This window comes from Ruditapes philippinarum, unplaced genomic scaffold (assembly GCF_026571515.1).
Source record: "Ruditapes philippinarum isolate M1 unplaced genomic scaffold, ASM2657151v2 ctg3175_1_1_1_1, whole genome shotgun sequence".
NCBI classification, from domain to species: Eukaryota; Metazoa; Mollusca; class Bivalvia; order Venerida; family Veneridae; genus Ruditapes; species Ruditapes philippinarum.
The window spans coordinates 297,346-322,937 of NW_026856929.1; the positions used below are offsets into that span (position 1 = coordinate 297,346).

General features: G+C 32.7%; 1 protein-coding gene across 1 annotated transcript in view; it reads right to left on the reverse strand.

Annotated features, from left to right (window-relative positions):
* Window positions 1–4,258: 4,258 nt before the first annotated feature.
* The window catches only part of LOC132748179 (uncharacterized), a 59,826-nt gene continuing 38,492 nt past the window's right edge, over window positions 4,259–25,592 (reverse strand). The window contains exons 14-33 of the mRNA XM_060737737.1: window positions 24,667–24,938; window positions 24,113–24,224; window positions 23,107–23,244; window positions 21,928–22,219; window positions 21,030–21,235; window positions 20,048–20,313; window positions 19,532–19,619; window positions 17,562–17,729; window positions 16,842–17,037; window positions 15,164–15,304; window positions 13,320–13,554; window positions 12,666–12,852; window positions 11,981–12,209; window positions 11,610–11,723; window positions 10,508–10,689; window positions 9,645–9,861; window positions 8,610–8,691; window positions 7,192–7,244; window positions 6,152–6,403; window positions 4,259–5,918 (exon numbers count right to left, since the gene is read on the reverse strand). Of these exons, the coding sequence (XP_060593720.1) occupies window positions 5,857–5,918; window positions 6,152–6,403; window positions 7,192–7,244; window positions 8,610–8,691; window positions 9,645–9,861; window positions 10,508–10,689; window positions 11,610–11,723; window positions 11,981–12,209; window positions 12,666–12,852; window positions 13,320–13,554; window positions 15,164–15,304; window positions 16,842–17,037; window positions 17,562–17,729; window positions 19,532–19,619; window positions 20,048–20,313; window positions 21,030–21,235; window positions 21,928–22,219; window positions 23,107–23,244; window positions 24,113–24,224; window positions 24,667–24,938 (3,492 nt within the window). The 3' untranslated portion in view covers window positions 4,259–5,856. The remainder of the gene's footprint in view (window positions 5,919–6,151; window positions 6,404–7,191; window positions 7,245–8,609; window positions 8,692–9,644; window positions 9,862–10,507; window positions 10,690–11,609; window positions 11,724–11,980; window positions 12,210–12,665; window positions 12,853–13,319; window positions 13,555–15,163; window positions 15,305–16,841; window positions 17,038–17,561; window positions 17,730–19,531; window positions 19,620–20,047; window positions 20,314–21,029; window positions 21,236–21,927; window positions 22,220–23,106; window positions 23,245–24,112; window positions 24,225–24,666; window positions 24,939–25,592) is intronic.

The window sequence follows — 25,592 nt, forward strand, 5'->3', positions numbered from 1 at the left end:
AACATTTTAAAGGTTAAAAGGGTACTTATCATATGTACGCATTAAACTTTGACAAAAAGTACTTGATGCTAGCAAGTACAGTACCAGTTCAACTTAACAACGTATAAATGTAGAAATTTTATACAATTTAACAAATATTAAAAAATTAAAAATAATCAAAGACAACTCTTTTTTAAGAGTTATGACCTTACAATTAAAACTTTTAGTTTTCCTTATAACTACATACATGTACAATGTATAAAGAATAAAAGATACTCTACTTATTTTGAACTTGCACTCGCCTGATCTGAAAAATAAAGAAATAATGAATTAACAAATAGATGAAAAATTCATAACCTTTACATTTGGAAGAGGGTTAGCTCGTTGACTGTTGGTAAAAACTACCAATTTGAGGCAGATTAACTTGGTAAAGCAAACACGCTTGCACACTTGCACTCCCACAGGCATACGTACACCGTCTTTTAAAAATACAAAGTCATGCATTTGTCATGATTTGCGAATAAAAAAACACTATAATAATGATATGAATTTCATTGTGGCAGGTGATAGTGAAAAAAAAATACAATTCAATAATCATATGAAGAGAAAACAAATAATTATATTGATCAACTTCGAATAAAAAGATACTTTTAGTATTTACGAGATTAAATTTTACGGAAAATATAAAACATTTGCTACGCATACATGTTATATCAAATACAATTTTCTGTCATGGACTTCTTCAACAGGGAGTGGCTGCTTTTTTAATGCTTTGCTGTTTGATGGGACACACTCTTTCTTCACCTCGAAAGAAAATTGTCAATGTCAAAAAAAATGCAATCATGGAGTCTCAAAACTAGATTAAATTTTCACGATTTTGGGTGATTAAATCGCATTATGACATTAAATATACATATACTATGAAATATTTCAGAAGAGACAAACATGATCAGTTTTATAAAAGGTTTCTGATTACGCAATTGCACAAGAACAATGTAATTAAGATAGAACACGTCTGTTCACTCTACAGATCTACGATCCTGAAGCAACATTGAAAGTTGCAATATTGTTAAAAATCACTATTTTGATTTCAAAGTGCTGCAACTTCTCAATGGATTGAGATAGAGTAATAGGATTTTCAGCTCTGGTTACACGTTACCTTACGATCGACCTCAGACCATTTATAGCCTGTCACATGTCCAAATGTCCAAAAACTTTTTGGCGATGAGGCCCCCTTCAAATTCCCGAAACAAATTGCCCTTCGGGCAACCCCCTGATGTACCTTTTTGATGGGGGCGCCGAAAAAGTGGTCCCTTTTTTCAATCAACGTTTCTCATCCGAAAAACAGTGTTTTGGACCTATTGTCACTGTTTGAGGCCCAAAAAAAGGGGGTGTCGAAAAGCCATCAAATCACGTATATATGAGGTAAAGGGTGAAGGACTTTCAAACAAAACAAAGAACTTAAATGTACGAGTATTTGAATCCAACACTTTTCAATTGCAAGTACTTTTTTCGCGTCATTTGATTGACAGATGTTAGTTTATATTAATTTATCTAGGTTCGATTGTGTTTGAAGCTATAAGCTTATTGAAACACTCTCGAATCCGTTCCTGAAACTAGCCAGTACTATCGGAAACAATGGTTGACCCTGATGTTTTTGAACCCACGCGACCAACAATCGTTAGATTACAAGTCCAACGCATTAACCTCTTGCCCACGCCGCCACTCATGTCAGATGTTGAATACCTTGGAAATGAACAAAACCTTTACTCTAAATTACCACCAAACTATCAAATGTAAAGAGTAGTGAACATGCTTTTATTTCGCCATTGTTCATAGGGTTACTGGAAATTTTGATTTCTTCTTACAGTTCAGTGTGTCTTCAATATTTTCTAGCCACACTTAAGATACATTGTAGAGCATTGCCTTTCCTAAAGTTATTAGATAAAATAAGAGTGCTATAACATAAATATACTGTTAAGCTTTTAGATAGTGCATCCATACATTGTGTGTCATTTTATTTAAATTTGAAATCCGACAATAAGTTTTTCTACGTCGTCTCCAAGAGGATGTATTGAGATTATTGTATAGTGTCATTTTTCAACTTGAGGTTAAAAGTCATATTATGCCTCAAAAATCAATAATTGACAGATTTTTAGAAAGGTCAGATAATTATTATGTGAACAATAATATTTTGATTGTGTTTCATTATGTGATCATGAATTTTGCAGCATTTAAGATGTGAAACAACTGCAGAAAGTAGCGTTGAACGTGCAGTAATGTGATGTCAAGGTATCAATTTGTAAACAAAGTAGTATTTTTACTTCAATACAAAATACTTAATCACTATAATTATACATATTGTCAAAAAGCAAAAGAAGAGGCAGATTGTTCATCTTTCTGGCTAATGAGTAATCATTTGGAAACTGTGATAAGATACAAAAGATATAAAGGTTTTGACAAATAAAAATGAAAGCATTCTTGGTGTTAAATGCACTATTAAGAGGAAAATAAAGTTTGTGATCAATTTTAATATACACTATTTAGTTAAAATGTACTGGATTTTTTTCTTTATCTAAATGATTTTTTTTGTACATTCCTAGAAAAGGTTTTGTTACCTTGGCCCGATACCGCAACATATATATGCATACATTTGCAAATCATTCAGCAATATCTGTATAATTTTCTAATTTTGAAGACGATCTTAAAATTATAATGGAAGATAAATTCAATATTGCTGCAAAGATTGTCACAAAAGTGTGAACGTGAACTTCTCTTTCTAGGTAGTCACGAAATCTGTCAACTTATTGACTTTTAATTTACGGAATTATCATAGGCACATATCTCGGTAAAGTGTTTGACGTTATATATTGATAAAAAAAATTGTACTTTTAAAGAAATCAGACCAAAAATGTTATTATTGTCACGCAAATGCCTTGAAGTTGAATCAACTAATGAACAGTAAAGATCATGTTGATGGTGAATTAGCAAAATTAGCTTTACTTGGAAAGAAAATCCTTTTAGTGGTTGTTAAATGAGATCTTTTTTGGTAACAAGTCATTCTCTAATTTTTGTTATTTTCTATTTTACAATGGTATAACAACAGTTACATGAAGCATTATTCGTTATAAGTGTTAAAATTGTGTCAATCTTGTAATTATTTATTACCTATGTTTGATGAAGTTTTTGTTGGTTTGTAAGCTGTTTATATTCATATGAAAATGTGTTTTCAATGAATAAAAGAATTAAATTGAATTGAATTGAATTGATTTATAAGTATGGCATAACATTTCCAATGTATATTCAAGAAAAGAAACCATCCAGTAAAAACGTATCTAAGAGGACATTTTTTCAGCTTGAGGAGAGCATTGTTTGATATTTGAAGTCTCACAGTATCTTGGAATATTGCAATAATTGTGAATATTTTAGTAAATGGTGTTTCTTTCTGGTACATTTAATATTTGTGTAAGTCTTGCTCGGTGCCTTCTTCTGGGTGCCCTGCTGTTTTAGCTTGATTGTGTTGAGGGCTGCGTCCAGTGACCGTTGTCTTTGCCTTCTTGATCATGGCTCTCGTTTGTTTATTTTATGCTACACACGATGACTGTATTTCTAGAAAATGCAGTTTCTTAAAAAAATGGCATAAAATTGCAGACTCGGTTAAACTGAGTTTGTCAATGATGATGAATGCAAAGTGTAACAGCTCCAAAGCCCCCTAGCACCGACATAAAGAAACATGCCTCCAGATTCATGCTAAATTTTCAAAATGTATTTTAATGTAAAATATTGTGAATTTTACAATGAATTTCAAAATAACTTACATATAACAAAAAACGGCACTAGAAATCTTCTTAAATTACCAAATATAAAAGAGATCAAAATATGCAAAAAAGCAAAGCCCATAATGCGTTAGCCGTTGGAAATATGATGATAAATATTGCTAAACCAGTCGAATATAACATGTAAATCATTATTTAAATATTTTATTCTTCCTGAAAATATGATAAACAAGATCAACAAGGATTGAGGGCAGCGAATCGATCTTCAGGCATACAGCTTTAAGCGGCACTAAAAGTGTGGAAATCAATGATCTGGTACGAAATGTTTCCGTCAGCGGTACAAAACAATATTGCATCACTAGAACCTAGTACATGGCAACAATTTACAGCTGCTTTCCTTTTTCCTTTTCAACATTGTAATTTTTTTTAATAATTAATTACCGATGATCTTAAATAAACACAAAGATTTGTTTCCGATGTAAAAATATAACACAGAAGAAAGATTGGTAACTATGGATAAATTTATTCAGTTAAAATTACATTTAAACTAATTTATCTCTAAAGAACAGATGATAACGATTTATATCACAGACAAGTATTATTTGAAAAATATATAATTTCCTGTGTTATTTTGCTCTAAATCTGCTTTTTTTCATATAGGGAAATTGACTAACTGACGTTGCAAGGACAGACAAAGAAGAAAAATATATTCAACTAAAGACATAAGACATTCCAGAAAATTAGTCCACGCAACTTACAATAGTTATGCAATGCTGTAGTCGATATCAAAGTGATACATGAATGACCTGGTCAGGAGTTATATCTGACAGAAGTTATCTATTGCATTTAGCTGCCTATAATTATTTCTAAGTAGAATTTATAAGTCTTAAAAACAGTTTTGAAAACAAATAAAAATAATAATTTACGCTCATGTTATGGAACTGCCAAAATTCAAAACATTTCAAACATTTGTAATAATAAGTCATATCCAGTTTTATACGGTTCTTAATTAACAAAAAAATCAACTTAAAGCAGACCTTAGTGGTCGTTGTTTAAATCATAATGTATATGTTTATAAAATATTCGGAAAGGTTCGGTTAACTGCCTACTACATTTATAAACGATTGCTAAAAAATTTGAACGTAGATATTATTTTCATAGAAATAAATAATTGAATTTAATGTTAGAACGCATTTGTCTGAAATACTTGCCTTTTCTAGAATGACGTCACAAATGATAAAATCGATATGACGTCAAAAAAATTAGATCAGTCCTGAATGAAATTGTGAATTTCGTTGAATGAAATACTGGTTTAAATAACTGATAACATTGAATATATTACAAAGGTCTACACAATACTTTAAAATTCAAGAGTAAAACATTTATTAAACACTAATGTTAAAGGTTGCAACAAATCTAAAATAAGAAAGTGAATTCCTTAATGACGTAAAGGTATAACAACAAAAGGGCAGAACACTAATAGACTGAAAATTTAGATAACAAAAGTTGACGGAAATTTGACTCATATAAATGGTATACATATTTATCTTGTAAACAATTCTTTATTATTACCAAACAGATAATGTACGGAAATTAACATAGTCCTGAGACTTAAAACATTAATATATAGACATCCGTCCGTAAAGTTTCTTTATTAACTATTTGTTCGTAAACAAATATAAAATGTGATCATTAACAAAACATGATACAATATAATTGCTACAGAAATGCAACACAAATAATCTAAAGTAGAGAAAATCATTTTGCTGTTGTTACTACCTTTTTAAGTAATCAAGTCCAAAATGACAAAGCATTAGCTTTGTATATTTACCGGACTATAGAAAAGCCACATGAATGTTAGTAGTACAATTTAAAATGGCTTGTACACATTCCGCTGTATTTTATATAAAAAAGTGTTCGATCATGCAATTCAAATATAAACGAAACATTTCGATCGGCAATTAAACAAAAAAATATATTTCTACAATGTCAATATTTCTATGAAGAGAAAAAATTGATTTGGTACAAGAATTGTTCGATCTTTCAACAAAGCGTCATTTATCGCTTTGCAATAATAAATACACCAGTGACACTGAAATCATTATACACTGTCAGCCCATGTCAGTTTCTGTACGTTGTTCTTATACATGCCGTACTTTGTTGCTGAAAAAAAGAAGAAATACATGTAGGTTTAAAGGCCCATTATGCATCAGAAACAAATAAATTCTTATTCCATTGTAAGGACAAACATGAGTGTAATTACAATTGAAATTGTCAGATTGAATATAGGTTGAAAAGCAGCGGACCAACATCGAAAGTCAGATTCAGAATAAAATTGAAAGTGTTGCAGTGAATGCATCTATTTGTAGGAAACGATATAAGACAAAAGTGTATACCTCCCCATGTAATGATTCTGTACATGCTATGTGGTGTTGTTCTGTCTAACTCTAGACTTATTATTTCCGGGACGCCTAATGCGTTTGTCCACGTGGTTTTGGCCAAGTCTGTCGCGTAAATGTCGTATTGCACACTACGCCACGGGCCAGCCCCTTCACTCATTATAATGGTTCTCCTGTTTTGAGCATACGCGTACAGTCGAGTAGTGGCGTGTTCGAAACCTATCATGCAGGCCACCCTTTTGTCCATTCCTGGTAAATGAAAAAATATATATTGAGAGGAATTCTAAACAAAATGACTACTCTTCAGCAAGAAATACATTCAAAATAGCATTATTACATTCATGATACTTGGCCTAGTTTTAAATCAAAATCTAAATTGGAAACGGCCGTTAGTATATACATGTTTATGTTAACATTTGATCATTAATTGGAGCAAAATCCATTGTGAATTGTTGTTTATTATTATTAACGTAAAATTAATTAACATTATTTAAAAGGTGTAGATTATTTCCTGGTTCATTCAAATAAATAACATTTTTACATGCTAGAAAAGAATTTATCATCATATAAAAAAGTTAATAATTGTATTTCTTGTTGTTGTATTTTTTTAATTTGAATATGCATACATCAATTCATTATAGACGTTATAATCAACTATAGCGGTAAATGTCCAATATTTGAAAATTTGATTCATGGGGCCATTTAAACGGTTTTCTTCACGTATTATCGGAGGGAGTCAAATAACAGCAATACTTTCACATAACATCAGAGGGAGTTAAAAAGATCAGCGGTGCTCTATGATGGTTTAGTATGACAACCGCTACAGGCTTTGTGAATTGTAAGAAAATTTTGAGTAATGTTAAAATAAGATAATATTAATATCTTATTCTGCAATACTTACTGGACCATGTTGTAAAAAGATCAGCGGTGCTCTATGATGGTTTAGTATAATAACCGCTAAAGGCTTTGTGAATTGTAAGAAAATCTTGTGTAATGTTAAGTAAGATAATATTAATATCTTATTCTACAATACTTACTGGACCATGTTGTACCATCAACACTCGACTTGCACTCAGTGTCATCTGTTTTACTAAGAAAAAAAAAACAACACTTAAACATATACATTGTCCAGCTGATACCGGGTTGTAAAACTTGTAATTTTTTTTAACATCGAAATTTAAAAAAAAAAATGATAAAAAAGTAGGCATGAGATACATATACAAAAGAGAAAACAACGGAATCCCTAAAGAACGCTCAAAATTACGGAATTAAAATTGTTGCAGGGCTCGGTTTGATTAAGCCTGTTTATGGACGGTACTGGAAAGTCCAAGTTATAGTATGCCCCTTAGCACCGGCTGCTTTAGCAGAATTCAACATTTAAACAAGAAACGTGGTAAAATTTTGAATTGAGAGACATCCGCAGAAATGTCTACATAGAAGTCCGAAAAGATGCTTCATCTTTAATAACAAATAAAAACATAAGTTTCATTATTACATGTTGACATCTGTGTCGGTGCTAGGGGGCGTGGACGGTGGCTTGTAATCACCATATTTTTGTCACTTAAACAGAGCCACTAGATATTTAAAGATTGTCGTTTTGAGGCGGGTTCTTTTACGTTTCACATAAAAAATGTACTTCTATTTTCTTTTCTTAGTATCAAAGAGCAACATCCACGTCTTGACATCCGAACGCTTTTCAAAAATAGATTTGCTACGAGCATTTACGAATATGGCCGAACGTATCTACGTTATGTTTAGTAAGTATCACGGTATGATTAACATTACATGTACTTAATTTGAAAGCAGAAATGTCTCTCATTTTATTTATTTTTAAGAAATACAAACAATTGCAAAACACAAAAAAAGCAAATCCGCAATGATTCAAACCGTAAATAAGGCTTAAAAACAGGTTAACAGCTTTGATTGTTTTACCAAAATAACTAATATTTCAAGTTGGAAATGGTTGCTGTTTTGAATTTGTTATCGCTTTCCAGGGAGCAGAGCTTTTTAAAGCTTTGACCTTTATTGTATAACAATGTATGACAATAGTACATTATATCTTTGAGTTAAAAGTACAGGTAGCAATTTTATTCTATCTTAGAAAACATTGTACGCGTTGGCCTAATAATCCATAAATTTGACCTTTATTGTATAACAATTTTTGAACAATAGTGCATTATATTTTTGAGTTAAAAGTACAGGCAGACATTTTTTTTCTATCTAACAAAACAATGTACATGTATGCATTATCTGACACGCGTCCGACTGGAAATCCATAGATTGCCGGCCGCATGGTTTCAAAGCCTGTCAGGGACAAGCCTTTGTTTCCTTGAGCAAGAAACTTTACAATCAATGCTTTGTTCTGGTTGGTTTAAGGAATGGATTCAAAAGTGTTTCAATAAGCTTACAGCTTCACGCACAATCGAACTAAAATATATTAGTATAAACTAAATACCTGCCAAGCTTTCGATCACAAACAAAGGCATTTCCTGTTAATGGATCCTCAACAAAACTTCGCGTTTTGAAGGCAGGGTAACCTGAAAATACACATTCAAATCAAACTTTAGACAATCTTCTATGGAATACTTTAAAATTTGCAACGTCTTGTTACAACAATTGCCAGTTCATCTGCAATTGGTTTTATGCCTTACTCTTTTTTTTATCATATTTTGTTTTCAAAAATATTATTCTCATAAATTTGCAAAATCCGCCTAGATATACTACGCGAATCAAGACATTTGGCATTCCACTTACGATTTTATATACTGGTAGCAATTTATCGTTTCCCTATAGAAAAGTTCAAGTTGTTGTAACTTTACCTCAATGGTATTATATAAAAATAACTGGATTTAAATGATTTCAATAAAACGTGAAGAGAATCAGCAATGCATCTGCCCAATTTGCTTATTTATAAAAGTAGCCATTAAATATACCTTTGAATTTTTATCCTTCATTTAAAAAAAATAGCAGTAATTGTAATTCTAAGTCAACCATTTAGCAAACAAAATTGCAACAATACCTTTCCGCCATTTTTGTTATTAAATAAATAGTTTCTATATATTTCAAACTGTCATTTGTTTTATAAATTGATATGATAACATCACAAAGTTGTGTTTTCAATGGAAAAGTCTAAATCAGCAGTATGTTCGCATAAACTTTTTAACCGTTCGTTAAATCGTCAAAATTGGGCGTTTTCATTGGACGAAAAAGTAGGGCACAGGCTAATACAAAAGTTATATAGACCTAAATTTCAAATACTTTATATTTTTAAAAAGGTTATCCATCAATGAATAGCTTTCTTGTGCTAAAATACCTTTCATTTTAGACAGACGTATAATATTCACTTTTAACAAAAAATCTGACGTGTATTGTTACCTGTTTTGTCAATTATTTCGTTAGTCGTACAAGAATCAATCGCGAAAAGCTTAAAATAAGTATATTGAACACTTAAAATGTGTTCCCATGGTAACGCTTCTATCACCATACTTACCAGATGGTGACTGCTTTTGACTAGCTGTTAAAGTATCGCAAGCTTCTTGTTGTGTAACATCTGACGTCAACTTTTGTCCATAAAACTCAAACTTGACTCCTACGTCAGCAAACACGCCATTAGACGTGTCGTCTGTTATACTAATTCTAACACCACGTGCAATTCTTCCGGTCAATGTTTTATTTTCTAAATCAGACGGTGATACACCGAGAGATACCTGTAGGAAAACCAAAAATATATTGAAAGCATGAATGTGACATTAAACTTGTCTATTACTGTTTCACTATAATAACATAATATCACTAAATTTTGCTATTTAACAAGAAGTAACGATATGACTTTATAGCATTTAAGTATATGAAAATGAATGAAGAAGTTGGAAAAAGAGCTGTTTAAATCGTTGAATTTCAGCCAAATTTTACAAATTGTTACATAAAGATTTAAGTGTTCATATGCAAATAATTGTTTTAAAGATATATTTTGTTACTTCATTGTAAAAGGTATGTAACTAAGTTGATGGATATTACGTTATTAAGCATTTAAGTATATGAAAATGAATGAAGAAGTTGGAAAAAGAGCTGTTTAAATCGTTGAATTTCAGCCAAATTTGACAAATTGTTACATAAAGATTTAAGTGTTCATATGCAAATAATTGTTTTAAAGATATATTTTGTTACTTCATTGTAAAAGGTATGTAACTAAGTTGATGGATATTACGTTATTAAGTTGTTAAGAATTATATCATTAAGTTATAAAAATTTACGTTTCCAAACTGCTAAAAATTACAGCACTTAGATATTAGAAAATACGTTACTTAGTTGCTCGTGTGTAAACATAAATATATTAAACATTTTAACACCTACAACTTCAATTCCGAACCAGGACAGTGCATCGAAAGTATACTCCAATGTCACCTCCGTGACGGTGTCCGTATGACCCTCGTTCTGCTGTATTGCCATCATTGAGAACTTATGCTCAGTACCTAGGTATACCACCAAGTAACGATTTTGCGCAAATTTGTTTTCCCGAGCAATTGGACTCCAAGCTAAATAGAAAAAGGCAAGCATTTTGAATGATTCGTCACTGTCCGTGCCGAGTACGTTCACATCATAGAATAAGGACATTTTTTCAACCAACAACCTGCCGAATTTCTAAAAATGAACTTGTTAAACTACCATTTTGGGAACTTAAAACTTAATGAAAGCCTATAGTGAACAGTTTGGTCAGGCTACAATGATTATATAAATATGGTAAAGAATTATAACTTCCGGCTCCATCACAGTAAAAGCTTAATGTTATACGGTTCTGGAAATATTGTTAAAGGTTGATCAATTCAGAAACTGAATCGATTTGATTTTCTCTCTTATATTAAAATGACCTTAATAAATGTACAATCGTATTCAAAGTAATGCTAATAGATGTTATACTTAATGTGAAAAATACGGTTTTTTATCCAGGAGTACTAACCCATTGTACAGTTACAGCTTCGCGGCGCACTCCGGTAAACATGTTGCGATAACTAACGATTTTGTTATAAATGTTGTATATCTATTTAAAAAATGTCTTTTCCCCATGGGAAAAAAACATATTTTCCGGTTATCGGAGTACCTCTATTTTCATGAACATTAGAAAGTGTTTAAAAGATTAACATTGTTAGATGAACAATAAAGAAATAAAACTATAATCTTAGCAAGAAAATGACATTATGAAGTCAAATGAATTACTATACAGTGAAGTAAATATACAAAATAGAGCACATATTCATCTATTTCTAGCAATATAAACATACATGTATGGAAACAGAAACAGTAAATCCAGTTGCAGATAAAATTCGAAACGTTATATAACATATATGATTTGCGAATATATCTACATAATAATTTTAACTTCTATTATTGGATATTTTAAATCATATTTCGCTCATCCGGAAACGTTCAGCTTTAAAACTAAGTACATTTATCTTACCCCCAGCATTGTTTAGTCTGGCATTCGAAGCTGTCCCGGAGTTTCCAATAGTACTTAAAAATTGGCAATCTGTCACAATTGCGGAATTGCTAAGTCCAAATGCAATCATATCATCTGTAAAATAAATACACAATAACCATAGGCAGTTCTAAGAAAAAAAAACACATTCGTTCGATTTTATTTTGTACATTTTACACATACATATAAAGGAAATCCAATATTACTTTTCTCGACTTTATCCAACATTAAAAAAGACTTATGACTTATAGTCAATTTTTGCTATAAATAGAATTTGATAATGAAGTTACCCGCTTTCTGAGTATTTGAATCACGAATACCATATACATATTATCATATTTTGGCGTACTTACTCATGGCTATGCCTGCTTCTACGCTGTACGTTACTTCAATTTCACCGGAAATGACGTAAGGAAACCAGTCTTCTGCGTCGTACGTAGTATACCGACTGACATATTGGGTAATAGCCCAACCTTGTGCCCCAGAATCAGATGCGCTAAATCCAGTTGGTAAAATGACCGAACTGTTTACCAAAACTCTCGCTTCAAACGTCAATACGTCAGTAAAGAAAAAGTTATCACACTGAAAGAGTGGTTGAAAAGGTTGTCTCAAAAATAATGTTAGGGAATAAATAAAAAAAAGTACGCATAAAAGAAAAAAATAGACAATCTTTAAGTTTTTAAGTGCAGTTTCTTTTAAATATCAAGACATGACCTCTCCATATTAATCACAATTTGATGAAAATACTGCCTTTTTTAAAAAATTCACAACAACAAAAAAGGGAATGGCGATATGGCTTAGCGGCCGAGGTGTGTGTCTCAAAACCCAGAGATCTTTGGTCATAGAGTTATTTGAGTCATGACATGACAGTGCTGTTCAATGCCAGGAGGCAAACTCTAAAGGGGTTCAAGTTTTTAGCAAGATTTCATCACAATAGATATATGTACATGCATGTATTTTTAAAGTAAAAGAAGGAACTTTGTAAACAGTATATTTTTTGCATCATCAGAATTTCATATTTCTTGAAATCATGCTCACGTTTATATGTAATAGTGGAGTATTGTCGGAATAAGAAACCCCGCTACATGTCTGGTTACTGGTTATTGTAAGATCGCTGGGAGCCAGCTGCTGGTAAACCGGAAGTGAGAGGAAGAAACTAGTGTTTTTGCCTTCTGCAGTTGAAGATTCATTGTGATAAACAATTCCTTGAAGGATAATTTCGGTGCTGAAAAAAACGACATTAAGGAATTGGTTAATCATTTATGATTATTTATGATTTAAAAGGTTGTTCTAAAAAATTGTTTTCAATTTAGAAAAATAATCATTTTTACCTGACCCGATAATGGGCAAATTGTTTTTGTTTTATAAAAACGACTTCCTTTTGAATACAAATAAGTGAATTTACTTATAGGAAGGATAAATTGCTAAATTGTCACCAAGAAAGCATGATAATCCGTTCAAAGATCAGCAGTTAAAATTTAAAAGAATACAGTCAATTAAAATTATAAACGTTCACTTGAATGTATGAACCATCCAAATAGTTTTATACTACAATAGTTATAACTATGGTGGCTGGTTTCTGCCATGTCGTTACTGCGTTCTGTCGCAGTTGAAGAAGCGACAACACAAAAGAACGAAATAACGACAAAAATATAAATTTTCATATTTCTATTAAGATATCTTAGATATTACCTGGTTGAAGCAGCCCCAACACCTACGATAAAATCGATATCCGGTTTCTCGGTACCATCCCTCACTACTTGAATGTCGAAATCGTAAATGAAAATTACGGTAGCAAGTTTGTTCCCTATACTAAGCTTATAGATTTTGCCGTTGTCACTGCTCGCACAATCTGCCATCTGGATGTCAAATTCCACGACAAGGTCATCATCACCCGGCATAAAAGTTTTTCGGCGATGGGTCAATCCTAAAATTCATTTTATCCATCATTAACTTCGGATTTGTATTCTTTTTTTATTTCTTTATTTCTTTACCTACCTACCTACCTACCTACCTACCTACCTACCTACCTACCTACCTACCTACCTACCTACCTACCTACCTACCTACCTACCTACCTACCTACCTACCTAAACCTACCTACCTACCTACCTACCTACCTACCTACCTACCTACCTACCTACCTACCTACCTACCTACCTACCTACCTACCTACCTACCTACCTACCTACCTACCTACCTACCTACCTACCTACCTACCTACCTACCTACCTACCTACCTACCTACCTACCTACCTACCTACCTACCTACCTACCTACCTACCTACCTACCTACCTACCTACCTACCTACCTACCTACCTACCTACCTACTACCTACCTACTACTACCTACCTACCTACCTACCTACCTACCTACCTACCTACCTACCTACCTACCTACCTACCTACCTACCTACCTACCTACCTACCTACCTACCTACCTACCTACCTACCTACCTACCTACCTACCTACCTACCTACCTACCTACCTACCTACCTACCTACCTACCTACCTACCTACCCTACCTACCTACCTACCTACCTACCTACCTACCTACCTACCTACCTACCTACCTACCTACCTACCTACCTACCTACCTACCTACCTACCTACCTACCTACCTACCTACCTACCTACCTACCTACCTACCTACCTACCTACCTACCTACCTACCTTACCTACCTACCTACTACCTACCTACCTACCTACCTACCTACCTACCTACCTACCTACCTACCTACCTACCTACCTACCTACCTACCTACTTTTCTTATTATATTTAATTGTTTTTATTTTTTTCATATTTCCTTATTTCATTTTCTTTAGAAAAAAAAACAAACAAAATTGATGTTTTTATAAATTCCTAATAAGACTTCAATCATAAAAATTGAACATTTTCATAAATCTGGCATTTTATTGTACATATAAGAACAAAAATATGGTATGCTCATCTTTTGGAGTAATCTCCAGACTAGAGGTCACTGTAGCTTATTTATATGCACTAAAATATGTTCTGCTACCACGAATGTTCTGTTGTGTATGGCGGCTGATTTGCGCCATTACCTGTTTTCGCCTTTGGACCATGAACTTTTTCATTATCATTTAGGACAAATAAGTTAAAATAAAACAATAATGATTGATATTGACGAAAACTTGGAGCTGATTTGAAAAGTCCCTTATTCATGAACTAACCAGATTAACCCTTATATTCTTGTAACCATTGTATGGTTAGAAGGGGTACAAGAGGGGTCGCATTTTTAGCAGAGGAGGTCATGAGTCCAATTTTTCCTGATTTCCTTAGTGTTTACTGAAAAAGCGTAGGCTGATGTCCAAATCTCAGACGGCATTTACTATGCAAATCCTACTAGGAGGGGGAGTCATGACCCCGTAGCCCCTCCTCCATTTTAGATCCGCGTTAGCTCCTAAAACAGATATACTCTTATCTATGATCCATTGGAACAATACATTTAACCCTTTTCTGCGCATGCGCATAACATCTGAGTTAAGAGAAATGATTTATTTAACGGAAACATACCTGTGTTTGTCACTATCCCAATATCAACATAAACATAATTCTTTTGGCCGTTTCCCTTTGTAGCATTATAATTTGGTGTATACATGATGCCTTTAGAATTGACATCTGGTGGAACACACAGTACATTCCGCCCGACTGAACCTAAATGAAATGTAAATGCTCTGCTAAAACATTTGAAAGTGCATGCCTTTGCGTTGGTCTTAAAAGAATTATAATATATTATTATATAAATTGAATGAATGCTAACTGTTGACTAAGCAAGACTTTGTAAATACATGACGAATCATTCTATTTCAATTTCTTTTATATATGAGACAAAAAATGTCTGGTAAAATAGACGATAAAAATCAATTACAGAAAAGTACGTATGTCATAAATTAACTCTTTTGCAAACTGACCCGTCTAACACTCTTCTCTTTTGTATTTGTATTTTGTTTATTTTACGATAAATTTCAATATGGCTAGTAATTCATGTCTTTAATTCTCTTTAATTTTATGTTTAACCGAAATTAAAAACATGGCCTGTCTTAAGATGAATTTAAATTTCTTATGATACATATTATGTACACGTACTTAAATTATAAAGAACTTTTTCATAAATCTTATTCTTGCGGATAGAGAATAACGGAATCTTATGGAAAAAAATCAAATCTTTTGTGATAATTTTCTGATTAATCTCCTCATTACGGGTAAAAGATATTGGTCCTTTGGAATCATTGATTCCAACACTTGTAGAACTGAGGATTGAATACCGTTTAGGTCAGTGCTAGGGGGTGGGGACGTGAAAGATGTCGCACTTTTTATTATCATTAACAGAATTAAATAAAATCGAGCCTGCAATTGTCAACTACAGTCGAGACTGTCATTTGTGACTTTCCAAGGGATCTTCAGAAAAAGGTCACATATGACAGGGAGTCTCTAAATACAGTCTCAAAGAAAATTAAATTTAAGTGTCATCTAGCTGTCTACATACCATTGTGACTTAAAGATCCTTTATGTTTTGTGATTGATATTGTTACTTGCAAAAAAAATATATATGGAATTGTCAACTACAATGTATATGTGTTTATTTTTTATGGCTCTCAATCCTTGTTTTCCTGATTTCACGTGCTTTCTGACTAGTGTAAAAAGGGTATTGTATCCTAAACAATACGTGTATTGTATCCTAAACAAAAGTGTATTGTATCCTAAACAAAGTGAATTGTATCCTAAACAAAAAAGTGTATTGTATCCTAAAAAAAAGTGTATTGGATTATAAACAAAAAGTGTATTGTATTCAAAAAAATGTGTATTGAATCCTGAACAAAAAGTGTATTGTATCCTTAACAAAAAGTGAATTGTATCCTTAACAAAATGTGTATTGTATCCTTAACAAAAAGTTTACTGGATCCTTAACTAAAAGTGTACTTGATCCTAAACAAAATGTGTATTTTTCCTAAACAAACAATGTACTGGATCCTATACTTATATCAATTGTATGGCTATCTTTAGTCATTTGTTCCGTATTGTAGTACTTGAGGAACTTGTCCGGAGGGATGGAAGTGATTTTATCATATTTTCACTTCCTTTTCAAGAAAAAATATCATCTTTTCTAGAGTGTTTTATTGTATGATTTATCTCATTGCCTGTATAATTCGCCATAAAAAAGCGATGAATGTATCAGTAAATTTTAACTTACCAATGATACGAATTTCAGAGATTGTCAGGCACGCCGAGTCTTCTACGGGTAGATCGACATCAAGCAGGAACTTAGATACAGATAGTTTAGGGACGGTAATATTAGCTTTGATGGTAACGTTCTCCGCAATATTCATCAGAAGTGGGCTGATTTTGTCCAGACTTATCAAAGTCTCGTTCGTAACACTATCTATGACCTACATGTGTAAAATACGAGTGTGACTAAAGTAAAGTGTTGGAGTACCTAACTAATTACCATATTCCAGTATCTAACGGACAAGGTGCTTGAATCTCGGCTGTTCATTGACCGAAATGCACTTTTAGACGTCATATTCATTTCCTTATACCAATTTATGTACAATCATGAATGGAAAAATGTAAGAATCGCCGAAAAAAGCGATATTTTTCTTTAAATTTAGGATCAAGATTTCTGTCAAGCGTCTAGAGGTGCTACACCAACACTGTATTGAGTTAAATACAGCCAAAAAATCATGTTATAATATAAAATCTATTCTCTTCTATCCTATGTAAGATGTTTTTATAATCCTGGGGAGTACTTGACACTTTTTAGTTTTTAAATCATTGAATTCATTCAAAGGCCACCTCTCCGACTTGGCAATATAAATCTATATGCATTTATTAAAAGCGACTTCACCAAGGCGGCCAATCTTGTAGACATTGGCACACTAACAATATGAAGAGTAAAATAGTTAAAACTTACAGAATCAAACACTCTGTCAACAAACCCCGTTGGATCAGTCACAGTAAAATCTACAGTGTCAATTGTAACTGTGTTTAAAAACGTTCTCATTGCTGTAGTGACTGTCACTGTTTCGCCGATTGCAGCCTGACCATTATCTAAAAGCCTTACATACGCTTCAAAGACAATCTGAAAACGAGACAAACCGTAACTTTAAAGGGACTCCAATGAGGTTTTTTGATGGGACTGAAAATATTTTTTTAAGATAAATGTACCATTTGATGTAGGCTTAGACCACTAATCTTTGTGCAAAATTTCAGATCATTTGTGCACTTTGTTTTTCCAGGATAATTATTCAAATTGTATAAAATGACCCAAATGAAAAGCGTTTAAACGCTTTTCACTCAAATCGGGTTATAAAAATTATAAAAATACGATTTTCAATTCATTTTAAAGTATATTTCTTTAATATCTTTGCATATATTTCTGTTTAAGTGCCCCAGCTCATTTATGTAAGAAATTCAAATGTTATGTTTTTAGGCTTTTAAACTTCAGTGTAGTCCCTTTAAAGGCACATTATGCCTCAGAAATGAAAAAAAAAATTCTTTAGAAAGGTCAAACATGAGATTTATGACGTTAAAATAATAGTTTAAGAACATGTTTAATGCTTATTACCTGAAGAAAATAACGATAAATGTAAAACAATATGTCATAAAAGTAGTAATATGTAAACAAATCAGTATTATGTCTTCCATACAAAATACTGATCATTATAAATTTACTAATTGTCAATTGCAAAAAGCAACAGAAGAGGCGACAGTTTAGGTAATTGGCGAATGGGTAACTTGCTGTAAACTATAAAAGAATAATAAAAATAAGAAGATTTTGAGAAATAAATTGAAAGAATTTTAGGGCATAAATGGGCTTTTAAATAAATTTATCGTTTTCAATTGTGTATAGGAGCTGTGGCTCAGAGGTTGAGGTAGGTTTTTTGCTTCATAACCAACGGATGGTGGGCTCGGGTCCTTGCAGAGAATACACCCTTGGTCCCACATATGAACAGAGACATAGATAACACTGTTATCTATGTCTCTGATATGACACTATTATTGGGTAGAACAAGAAAGCAAGCACTAGACGGGTTCAAGTAATATACATGTATAAGCGTTTTACACAATTAAGCTTTAAAACTTTTATCAATGTTAAAACTTCCATATTAAAGTAAACAACTGAAAATCTAAAGATTGGTCAGCACTGCAATATTGAAAATGCTGCAGTGCCATTTGAATTATGCCTGTTCATAGCCGCAGTGGTAAATTTTCAAGCTACAGTTCGTGCCCACTAGCACTGACTAAAGCATATCACAACATTTAATTCAGTTTCCAATTCAACATGTTCAATTTTTTATTATTCTTACTAAAATAACCACCCGAGGTAACTGTCTGGACTAACCAGTTCTAGTGTAATGGAAGTCTTATAAACAAGACCTATTTCTCATTTCTAAGGTAGTTTCTTTTATCATACATGGCATAAAGATATACGTTGCTACATTGCGTATCTATATTATGATAAATAAATATTAAAACGGAACCTCCATTTCTTTATAAAAACAAATGTAAATAGCATCCTTGTTTGTTTGGTATAACGGCGCACCTACACAGTTTTGGTCATATGGCGTCGTTACATAAAAGATGAACTTTGCTAACCTAGGATGTAACAATCCTCAAAGCAACTTCAGGGGCAAAACCACCTCAACTGCCGGAGCTAAGAGATGCATAGACACCAGATATTGAATCCCATTTAGCCGCCTCTTACGATCACGAAGGAATAAACAGTGGCTGCAATTCTCAACCATTAACAGCAACCACACAGTCACAAGGGGAAAATAACCTCCTATACTATTGTGAGTTAAAGTTATCGTATGTGCATGCAATGATAGGACAAACTTAAGGCCAACTTTGTTGAATTTATTATGGCCTACAATTTCTTACCGTATTGGCTTTCCGGTCTCCAGGCCTTAGAACACGGCTGCACAAAAATCCTAGATCAAACATTGCCGAATCATTGAACACGCCGCCACTTAAAAAAGAAAATAAAAGAGAATAGTTTAACATCCTGGACAGTTATAGAACACAAAATGAATCTATAATTGGTAGTTGTGAATTTAAATCCCATTCACAAATGCTTGTCAATTTCATAAGTATTTTATTCTTTTTATACTTTTTTGTTAGATCGATTTGTTAATATAACAAAGTACTTCTTTCTTTCTTTTTTTTTTGAAATATTAGGATTGTTTCATACCAATTTAGGCAGATTTATTTATGTTCTAATATTAATTTGAAAAGCGTTGCATTGACAAAATTGTATGTTCTTCGTGGTCATACAGATGCTTATTTTATCTTTACAACTTACGGAAAATAACGAAATATGCCGATGATTTACGAACTTTTTGTTGTTGAGAACTACAACATGTATTGACAAAGCAAAAGTAAATCAACAATCCCTACCTTGAAGTTATTGTAGCTTCAGTTAAGACATCTACACACGGAAGATTGTCCCCAACAGAAACGATCGCCGCGTCACAGATTTCTAGCTTGTTCGTAAACGCAGAAGTTATTGAAAATGAGAATCCAAGGTCGTAGCTGGAGCCTTCAGGTATAACAGCAGTGATTAGCACTCGTTTCACCTCTCCTATTGCGATATCGGTTGTGTTATCCAAATTTCCAGTGATTTCACCAACGCTTGCAGCGACTTCAACAGCGTCTGTTACCGTCTGTAATTCAAAGAACAAAATGATATGGGGTTTTTTCTGTCATAAAAATTTTCATATACGTCGCCCCTTACCTTTTGGGGTGGGGGATGAGATAATAATGCTATCTTGCAAAGATACATGTATTCCAACAGTTTTCCGGTTTCATTAGGAGACATTATCAAATTAAATAATTCATTTATCATTACTCTTCCTTTACATTATAAAGAGTATATGGAAAAAAACGTAAAACAACCAAGGTAGTTTATATGCCGACAGCACGTGACCCCTACCAGAGTATTTCTACCAAGTACTGCATCTTGTATTACGCATTCGTTGTTTTTTGCATATCTAAATTAAATAATCAAATATAGTAGTTTGTTCATTTATGTATATGTTGATTAAGAACCTTTTCGAGCATATTGTTCTAATAAACGTAAAGACAAACTTTATTCAGTGTATAAAATTATATTATTACTATTATAGAGATTTTTGACAGGTTATATGGTCCTATATAAACGGTTGATTGCATTTAAAATACGAGTCGCTAAGCAAGTGTTATATTGCAAACAGTCATTTATATCCGGCCATATAACCTGTCAAATGCCTTTATAATATCTAATTTACAGCAAACTGTTATCTGATAAAGTGAACAGCATCTGTGTATTAATTAAGTGCATATATAGGTCACGATTATCCAATGAAAAGCGACGTTACAAACGTGCAGTGTTATATCTTACCGTACTGACGCCTGCTGTACTTTCGGTAGAAATAAAGTCTGTCATTGAGTACGTCGACTTCATGGTCATATCTGTGTTATAATATATCTCTATGGTAACAGTGGCTGTGCCAGCAGGTAGCGATGGATTAGCTCGAACCAGAGTCTCAATTACCATGGAGTCCTCGTCGAAATAATTATTCGCCGTCATGTTCTCCGCAGATGAGCCTTTACAAAAATATTTATCAAACTTATGAGTTTAAATTATCATTGAAAATTCCACTTGTAACAAAAGTGTTCTTGTATATACTGCAAAACCATTATTATTCGTGGGACACTTATTTACATAGTTTTCGTGGATAGGTCAATCCACGATTTTCAGATCCTACAAATTTTTAATTCGTCTTTGTAAAATGATTTTTGATTTTTTTCGATTTTTTTTCATAAAACAGACTAATAATCGTGAATAAAAAAATTCACAAAAATGACATTTTCCGCAAAAACCATAAAATTATGTGCCCACGAAATTAAGGTGCCATCTTCCAGAAGTGAATATGTGGAAGAGACCTGGCGCTATAAATTTTCATTTTTCAATTAGAGACTAAATATTACATTTTGCTAACACGCTAAAGTGCGGTTCCAGAGGGGGTCACTAAATTTTCATACAGGTAAATGCATATTCCAAAGCGGCGTTAACATATTACTACTTGGTTACAGAGGTGGTTTTGAATCAAAATATTGCTGTTTTTTTGTTGTTGTTTTTGTTGTTGTTTTTTATTAATTTTGTGTGATTTCTTTTTCAAGTTTTAATTCTACTCGACTCGCAAACAACGATAGTCTGCTAACAACATATTTCAACTTTTTTTTTTAAATAAGGGAAACATTACATTAATTAGTCGTTTACAAAAATCACCACTCACCAAAATTATTGACAATGCCCATGTCAAGCTCGACGATCTGCCTGCCACTTCCGCTCGGCCAATTGGTATAAGTTTTCTTAAACACTTCATCGGCGACGCACGGTAGGTTCGATCCTGCGCTTATTACACGAACGGTGCAAATATGCGCTATTTCCTGCTGCGCTGAAGCTCGTACCCGGATGTGAGCCCTATCACCTCTCGCTATTTTTACCAACATACTGTATGATACCGCAAAGCCAAGTGGTATTGGAACTGATGTGTTTCTGGTTGCTATTGAATAAGTTGACTTTGTCTGTAATAAAATTGAATAGTAAAAGTAATATCAATTACGAAATATTCAGAAGTAAACGAAATCCGTAAACAAACATTTTGTAAAGGGGATATTCTTCCACATTTCATATTTATTAAGGCTCACTTTCAAAAGAAAAAGAAACAAAAGAATGAAAAGTATGTTATTTATCATTGATTATAACTTATCAAATGATGTTTACGATTTTTGAGAGTTGAGACAAATTGCAAACATTTAAGTAAACCGGAAGTAACTAACAACATAATCTTACTTCGAGATTGATTTGAATTAAATATAGAATGTATGTATACCAAAAAGTCATGCACTGTTTTTAACTTGTCATGCTTAATAAGACAATGGGCGGTGCTTCTCCCAGAGTTTACCATTAAGCAGACGACAGTACAAGAATGCGCGCGCAGATATACAATTAACGTAACTCTATACTGTTCGAAAAGCTTGTTATAATCACCGCCAGCGTTCTGGTGCGATTTTTAATCCCGGAGGAATCGTACAAGTCGGAATTGAGACCAAATACCATCAAATCCAGTCTATTACTTGTATTTAAGACATATGTTTGAGTAATTATTTAGATCTTTAAACACCGGTTTAGAATAATTTTATCTGGGAAAACTTACCCACATGCTATGCTTAAGGCACATGTGCCCACTTTCAGTGCAACGTGCGGAATGTAATCATTTAAATATTCCAAGCTTGATATTTATTCTGAACAAAAATGTATATTAATAGTCTATAGCGTTTCGTTTTGTTTTTTTTTATCTTTAAAGACGACATGCTAAAGTCCATCATCTGTACCAGAAATTTGGTTTTCAAAACCTGATATCAGATAAATGTTAACAAACAAACAAAAGCAAGACAATCATAAGGTTTACCGGTGTAACATTATCATTAGCTGTCCCCCTGCTAACATTTAATCGCAACTGTCCAACCCATAGATTCTGTGAGGAGTACTGAAGACCGGTTGATACCATCTTTGACGTCATATGTGTGAGGTCATCACGGTCTAGTACCTTAATTGTACAAATCATAAATAAAAATTATGTAGTTTAAAAGGTGAAAATGTAAATGTAAAACAATGTAAATTTTCTAAGATAATGTACAAAGTTTAACATGGAATTAAAACATACATGTTCTGATTTTGTTTTGTAATAAAATAACACTTAGTAGACAAACTTGAGTGTGGGGACCAGGCCAACTTGTCTTTGCGCACAAACGAGGACATTTCCTCAAATCGTTACCAACATTATATGGTAATATAATGTGATATGTAGCATTGCCAACAACGTGACGCTATTTCTATTAACAATAAGTTGTTCTTTTCATTACAAATAAAATAAAATGTTTCCATTTCCTTTTTCAACAAATTAATGCTTCATTTAGACGTAATTTGATATATAAAAGAAATGAATTAAAAAACAGGATAAAGAACGCTACTATGAGTTGATGCGGAATTTTCAGGCATCTAGATTTTGTGTAACTGGATATGAAAGGCACATAAAACCTAAATATGAATAAAAAAAAACCTTCTTTAGAAACGACAAAAATGAATTTTAAATCCTTTAAATAATGGTTATAGGGCATATCACCAGAAGAAAGTAGCACTGAATGTGAAATCATTTGTCATAAAAGTAGCAAATGTAAAAAAGTAGAACAAAATACTAACTCTATATCTGTAATAATTGCCAATGGTAACAGAAGCAAAAGATGGCCCATGTAATTGACCAACAAATAACTTTTAGGAAACATTAATATGACATCAAAATTAACACCTTTTCAGAAATCAAAATAAAAGCATTTAACATGCATATTTGGGACCTTGTGTATACTTTTTAAGACAAGACGATAAACATTCATGCAGCAGAATCTTTTTTAACTTACTTTAAGGTATATGTCGAACGAAGTTTTATCTTCCAATGCATCGTCCACAAACTGATGGTTACACATACCACCGATATTCAACTTTGCCCGATCCATTTCATAATTGTCATATCTAAAAATATATCATACAATCTATAAATAGAAGCACATGCAAATTAAACAATAAAAAACATTCAGCTTTAGCTTGATGTCGGCATTATGCGATTAGTACATATTTTGAAACTTTTGCTAACGTTTTTTTTTAAATCAGGGAAATGGTTTAAGATCAACACAGAAAGAGCTGTTCACACTTTGAAGCAATAGCAACTACATGTATAAAAACAAATTTATGATAATACCAAGAAATGAACATATGCAAATGTAGTCACAATCGCATAAAAATCCAAATTCAAAAAGTTCATTTCCCTAATTTCAAAGTTCATTAGCGGATAAAAATTCTTATGTCAATACAGTAAAGCAGGAGTCAAATAGCGTGGTATTTGAAGAAAACAAAAAAAAAATCATCTAAAAAGGGCTTATCCAAATGACCTTGTTTAATGTAATAATTTACTCACTGGGAGTAATACTCTATCATTCCGGCATACCATTCCGGTGTCATACATGGCATGTTCTTGCCGTTGAAAGAAATATCCACGCGACAAACGTGGAAATAGGTGTAACTGTCTTCCCCGAAGGTGCCAACCGGCATCAAGAATTCCATATCCATCTTGTCATAGGTGATATTTCTAGCAGTTACCATGTCAACCACGACCTTTGTTGACCCCGTTACAGACACAGTATCTGCACCGTCATAAAATGACATGGTAAAAGAAGGTGCTGTAGTGTTCTGTAAAAGTGAAGAAAAAAATGCGGATTGATCTTTTAATCAATTCGTCGAAACTGACTTGATTTATAAAAAAAAATCTTCATCAATCATTACATGTTTAATGTGGAAAGACATACCTAATTCTTAAAGCACAATAAAACACAAAGTTTATAAGCAAATTTTAAAGCCGCTGCACCTTTCATTGAACATGTTCATGAGAAAATAAAAATTATGACATTTTCAGCGGATTTGGCGCAATATACTCCCAACCGATATTAATAAAAGCATTAAGCAGAACTTGAAAAATATATAAACAATAACAGCTAAATAAAAAACAATGAGTTTATGTTCAAAGATTGCATAATGTATTGGAGACCCGCTAAAATATTCATATCCGCTAAAATATTCATATTTTATAAAAAAAAAAAAGCAAAATCAGAAAAGGGGAAACACCTTATAAGTTAACTGCATATATTAAATGGACAAGAAGTTGTGCATAGTAACGCCGCATATAGCTCGCAGCGAATATATAGCTATCCGGAGCTTTATTCATCGATACTTTACTACAATTGCAACGAATATAGCGCCCAAAGATTATCTCAATAATGATGATGATCGAGGTGATAATGATTTTGATGATAATAGACATGGTTATGATTTTGATAACATGGAGGT